Below are 6,000 nucleotides of genomic sequence, written 5' to 3' on the forward strand. Positions count from 1 at the left end.
CAGTATCGAGTGCATTCTGCAGTCTGCATTCTGCATTCCCCACCCTGCACCGGGCGGTTCATGCGGAGAGCGAACCAGAGATTTGCGGTGTTCTGCCTCTGCCGAGCAGTTGGTGCCGCGCCCCTGCACCCAACAATAGCATCTGCTGATGGCGGCTACGTGGTGGTCGAGATGCCAGGACAAAGACTAGACTACTCCCGCTACGGTCCTCGAGGTCAATCGCAGCGGGCCGTTGAGGGACCGCGGCAGCGGTGGTGTGGGCTTCGCAGGGATACCTGGGCACACGGTCGCGTCTGGCTGCTAGCAGGCACCAGGGTGGTAGAACCGGTGGGTACCTGTAGTACTGGTGGGCATGGACATGGAAGAGCGAGGTGTTGGCTGCTGATGATGCGTGCAGTACCTAGGTAGGTCTATTGCTGACGCTGATGCCGCTGGTGCTGTTGCTCCTGATGCTGCTGCTGGTGTGACCAGGGGCATTGGAAAAGGTCCTGTGGCGGAGGCCCGGCGCTGAAGATGGACCTGAGCATGCACGTAAGACCGGAATTCCACCGTCTTCGCGAAGACTTTCGTCGATGGCGGATTCGTGGCGCCGCGGCGCGAACAACGTCCATGACCTGGGCCCGGACCTCAACCCCAAGCTCAACGTCGACCTCAGGGTCGACCCGGAACATGCGCATTCAGAAGGGACCTGATGATCTTCTGCCCTTGGTGGTGCGAGCGCGTGAGATTGGAAGTGCCCACAGGATGTGGCTATCCTGCCATGCCATGACGACAGGCTCCGGCCAGGTGAGAAGGGACTCAGTCAGAGCGGGATCGAGGCCGAGCTCACCTCAGCCTCGGTTGTGCAACTAAGGGCCAGAAACGATGGCTGTGTGCACTTTAAACAGTACTGTGTGTGTGCCCGTATGCTGGTATCGTGCAGATCTAAGCAACAGATTTCGACAGTGAGCGAGCATGCATCTCAGGGCCGCCCATCCCCTGTCGAGACATGGGCTCTCGCTGTCTGCCGCACGCAATCGCCTTACCAGCAGATGCAGACATGCGTGGCCAAGGACGTGGCCATCGGGTTGGGGGCGAGAGTGTGGACGGGTGGCGGCCGATTCTACGGCCTGCTCATTCATCAAAGATCATGTCAGTCAGCCCTGGGCCGCGTCCGGGGCCAGGGAGCGGCGTTTGAGCCTCCAAGATCACCCACATTAGAGGGCAGGTGCTGTGGATAGTGGCGAGGCCTGTCCGGAGTCCAGATGGGCCTTTGGGTCTGGTTAGACGCGCGATGCAACCGTGGCATAGAAATAATACTGTAGAGCAGACTGAGTCCGACCGAGCGAGTGGGTCGCAGCCACGATGCAGCCACGATGCTGCTCAGACAAGCCTGTCCTGGCTGTTGACTCGCGACCAAGGACAGGGCAGTGGATGTGAGCGTCGAATGCCGATTGATCATTGAACATGAAAGACGTACTCGCGCCGTCGTCGAGGTTGGCATTCTGGATTGGAGGCTACAGTCATGATGCATGCAGTGGTCCCAGGTAGACTTGTGCAGGGAGGAGCCGGTGCAAACAAACAGCCTGGAGGAGCGGGATCAGAAACAGAAACAGCCAGAAACAGCAGCAGCGACCATGACGGGCCGGGGGGCTGTGAGCTCCTTCCCTGCCCCGCCCTCACCCGCTCTGCCCCTGCCCTGCCCTGCCCTGCTGAATTTAGCCCGTCAATGTGCCCTCGATTGGTCAACCAAGTACCCCATGCAGCCCTGAATGCCCTGAGGGCCGCCCAAGAACAGCCCGACACTACCTCCAGGCAGTCAGATTCCTGGGTACCTATACCTAGACACCTGCAGGCCTTGCAGTAGTGGAAGGAAGGTCGGCTGTGTCGGCCCAATCCAGAGCCGTTATCGCGCATAGTACGTACCTCGCGCGGTTAAGCAAGGCTGTTTCACCAATCAGAAAAGCCTTCTTCTCGGCTGTTCCCTTAGTGGCTTGAACTTCCCCACTTGCCCAGATACCGTGGCACCTTATCTCCTGCAGGGTACGTACCGACGACCCTGACCCGCAAGCCTCAATTCTTGAGTCGCTGCGCCTGGAGTTCTCTGCTCTCTGAACAGCGAGACCCTGCCAGGCCTGCCCGACACCGATGATCAATCTCCACCACGGTCCATGTCCAATGTCCATTTTTGAGCACCAACAGCACCCAGCACCCGCACCAACACCAACACTTGAGGAGCTCTTTTCCCCCGTCGCGAAAATCACATCACATCTGACTTGACCGATGCAACGTGGTCAAAGGACACTACCAACCAACACGCACATTGGCCTCCCCCTTGGAACCACACGAAATCACACGAGCCACCAGGGCCACCACGCACCGCTGCCGGTTCTGCTGCATTCCTGGTCTGCTGGTAACCCAAAACTGCGCGAAGGATTCCGGATCCCCCTGCCCCTCCTGCGCAATGACAGCATCTGCCCGGCCCAATCGCCGTCCACCGGTGGTGGGGGAAGGGGACCCGGACACCTGTGAGCTGCGAGCTGCGAGCTGCAGCAGCAACGACCATGCCGTTCGCCCAGATTAGCTTACGCGGTGACACCTCCATCGGGGCCTTTCTGTCTGACTGTTCTGGCTATGTAGGGCCTGACTATTCCCCCGACTCGCGCACCGCAGCCCGTAGTCGCAATACGTGCTGTGTGATATAGACGCAGCTGGCCGTATCACATCAGAGATGATGATCAGAGATGATGTTTGCGTGCCGAAGTATGCCTTGTGTTGTGCCGCCCTGTCGTCATCTCATCCTGCCAGCTGCACGAGGGAGAAGTTCAATCACGGGCAGCACCGAAGGCCATCCTTTCTGGGCAAAATCAAGGTGATGACAGCAGAATGCATCAACATGCGCACCGTACCGGCTGCCCGGTGCATGAGTCGCATCGGGAACGGGGGTTTGATGGATCGCGGACCACCAAGTTGGGGGTCTCATGTCGGGCCTCGCCTTCGGAGGCCGTCTTGGGATCATCACCAACATCAGCAGCAGCAGCAGCATCATCACCACCACCCGCTCTGGCCTCAGGATCAACACGCGAGAGAGAGATATTAAAAGGTGAAACTTCCCTCCAGGCCCCAACGCTCATCCCAAGGCACAATCACTGGGCAGGGCATTCTTGAATTCGTCCTCCCTCGGGTGGCAAGGTCACCCTGCCCACCTTGCCCGCGCACCGTCGTGAAGCCCACACCGGCCAAGAGCTGAGGCCCTCGCAGCTGCTCTCCCTGCCCAACTGCCCTCAAGCCGGGCATTACATGGGTTGGCGAGCGGTGCTTGTTCACCAACACCACCCAACCAGCCAAGTCAGTCAGTCAGTCAGTCAGTCAGTCCAGCCAGCCAACCAGCCAGCCAGCCAGCCAGGCTGGTTTGGGCTAACGTCGTCGTCGACATCCACTTGTTGACGCCAATACCTTCCACAATCATCCAACATCATGTTCTCGGCCTTTGTCTCCCCTTGCATCAGCGCCACTGTCAGTCCCCACGAGCGGGGCAGGTCGGCTGCTAAGGCGGAGGGAGCTATCATTTGAGCCTCGTACCTGCGCCGCAGGATTCGGATGCTTCAGAAGGATTCGCAATGTCGATGCCACTAGCACCTGTAGAGCCCGTCAATCTTGTTTCTCACGAGCTCCGGACAAATGAAAGCAGCCATCACGACTGCCTCGATGTCCCATTAATCAATGCGCGAGACAGCCAGGCCTCTAACTGACTGCCACATGCCACCCACTGCGTCCCTTCCATCTTGTCTTCCACGTGGATGGCGTAGACACGGGCTGAACGGGTAGGCAAGGTACTTTTGTCCGCCCCGACGAACCATTCCGGGGTCCCGCCGAGCTTGCAGATTTGCATCTCCACACTGGCTCAGATTTGACTCTCCAAGGCTTAGCACGGTCTCCCGTCTGCACGAGGCCCGCACCGGGTCACTGCTTTCGACGCAAAAGGCCCGTGGGGCAAACTGACGTGGAGTGCCGGCCCGCACGGTCGGATCCTCTTTCCGATGCTGCGACCAGGCGCCGCGCACGCTTGTGACGCCCTCGTGCAACGAGGCACGTCAACGCCTTGCCTGCGGGCTTCACTGAATGCCTCACTGACTGCCCAGGCAATATCGAGATGCAGCGACCTTTCGAGTTGCACGGGACCGGATACACCAGCAGCAATATTCGGCAGCCGCTCTTCCCATCACTGCAAATCACTCAGCCCAGAATGTTTTGGGGGCAAGGGCAAGGGCTGGCGATATTCCCTGGCTGCAGGCAGCCGCGCGACCTGTCGTGGTTGGCCAGATGCTCGCCCGGATCAGCCCAAAAGGGCTGTCAAGTCCGAGTCTACTTGCACGCCCTTGTGCCCTTCCCGAATGATGTTCCCTCTTCGAGAACGATTGCGCGAGCATCTTTGACTCGCCATCAAAGGCCAGCCTCACCGCCGACTACTTGCTTTACGGGTTCTTTTTAAGCTTTGATTATGCTTCCCGGCTCAAGATGCGACCAAATATCGGCGACGACATACCACCTCACCACGGCCACTGCCGGCGAGACCCTCGAAGCTTGGGGGCCACCTCAGGTGGCTATTGTGGTGCGGGCAGGGGCGTTTGGCCCCTAAGGGCCCTAAATAGGCAATTTTTAGCTTCGGAGGTAAACTTAAACCTATTTAAGCAATATACACCTCAAATCCCCTAAATTGCTCGCATTGTTTATAATGCAATATATCTTCTTATATAGGTTATAAAGTTTTATAAAGGTTTTGCTAAGACTTGCATTAAGAAAGCCTATCCTTTAATTTAAATCTTAGAATTAAAGCTAAGTATAAGCCAAAAAGCTTATATAGCGAGAATAGATTAATTAAGCCCTTAAGTTTAAATAAAGCCAAAGCCTATATTATTAAAATAGCGTTATATTAAGCTTACATCATTATATTAACTAAATTATTAAATTCCTTAAATTTACTTACCCTACTTTCTTTATTTTTATATATTTTTAAGCTAAAATAGCAAAGTTTCGCTTAGCTAAGTATATACCCTTTTTTTAAGCAGCAGATTTAAATCCCAAAACTATAATTTAAGAAATAAATTAATAAACTAATTATGCTTATTATATGCCTTAGTTTGCAATTTCCTTAGGGATTTTATTACCTTATTAATGCTAAGGGTAAAGCAGCTTATATTAATAAAAAAGCATAAAGTATATTAAGAAGCCTTATTAAGATTTAAGATATTATTAAGGAAATAAATAAAAATTAATAACCTAAACTTTAAATTATTATTACTAAATTTAAATTTAAAACTTAAGAACTTTATTTTAAAGCTTACTTTTTTATTATTATAAAAAGAATTTTAAAATTGCTTAAACTTAAATAATTCCTTTTTTAGCTATTTAATATTAAATTATAATAACTTACTTAAATTTAAAACCCTTTTATTATATTTAATAAAACCTTTAAATTATTTTATTATATCCCCTTTTTTTATTAATATCTTCTTAAGACTTTTAAGAAAAAGCTTAAAGAAATATATTAATAATATAAAGTTATATAGCATAAAGATAGCATTTAATAATAAAACCCTTAAAGTTTAAAAAATAAAGGCAGCTTTTTATTTTAAGTTAAAAGGTATGGTTAAAACTAATTAATACTTAAAACTTACTTTAAATAAGTAAGCTTAACTTAAAATTTCCACTTTTTTTAAGAATTACTTTTAAATAAAAACTATTAATTTAAATTATAAAGTTAAAACTTAAGTATATATCTTTATTTATAAGTTTATAAAATTAATTTTAAAATATATATATTAAGTTATTAAGCTATCTTATTAATATAAGGGAAAATAATCTTAAGAATTAATTTATTAGCTATTTTTTTACCTTTTTAGCTAAAAAGGTAGCAAACTTTATAATAAGAGCCAAAGGATTTAAAAATTAATTGCAATTTAATTATATATAAATAAAAAAATAAAAAGTAATAATATTTTAATTAAAAAGTATATATTT

General features: G+C 50.1%; 1 protein-coding gene across 1 annotated transcript; it reads left to right on the forward strand.

Annotated features, from left to right (window-relative positions):
* Positions 1–171: 171 nt before the first annotated feature.
* On the forward strand, positions 172–692 carry INS49_004600 (uncharacterized protein; the record flags this gene model as incomplete). The annotated part of the gene is made up of 3 exons (XM_043165388.1): positions 172–327; positions 398–404; positions 472–692. The coding sequence occupies 3 exons, from the start codon at positions 172–174 to the stop codon at positions 690–692; spliced, it is 384 nt and encodes a 127-aa protein (XP_043018103.1).
* Positions 693–6,000: the final 5,308 nt, after the last annotated feature.

The sequence above is a fragment of the Diaporthe citri genome (assembly GCF_014595645.1).
Source record: "Diaporthe citri strain NFHF-8-4 chromosome Unknown scaffold_12, whole genome shotgun sequence".
Taxonomy (NCBI): domain Eukaryota; kingdom Fungi; phylum Ascomycota; class Sordariomycetes; order Diaporthales; family Diaporthaceae; genus Diaporthe; species Diaporthe citri.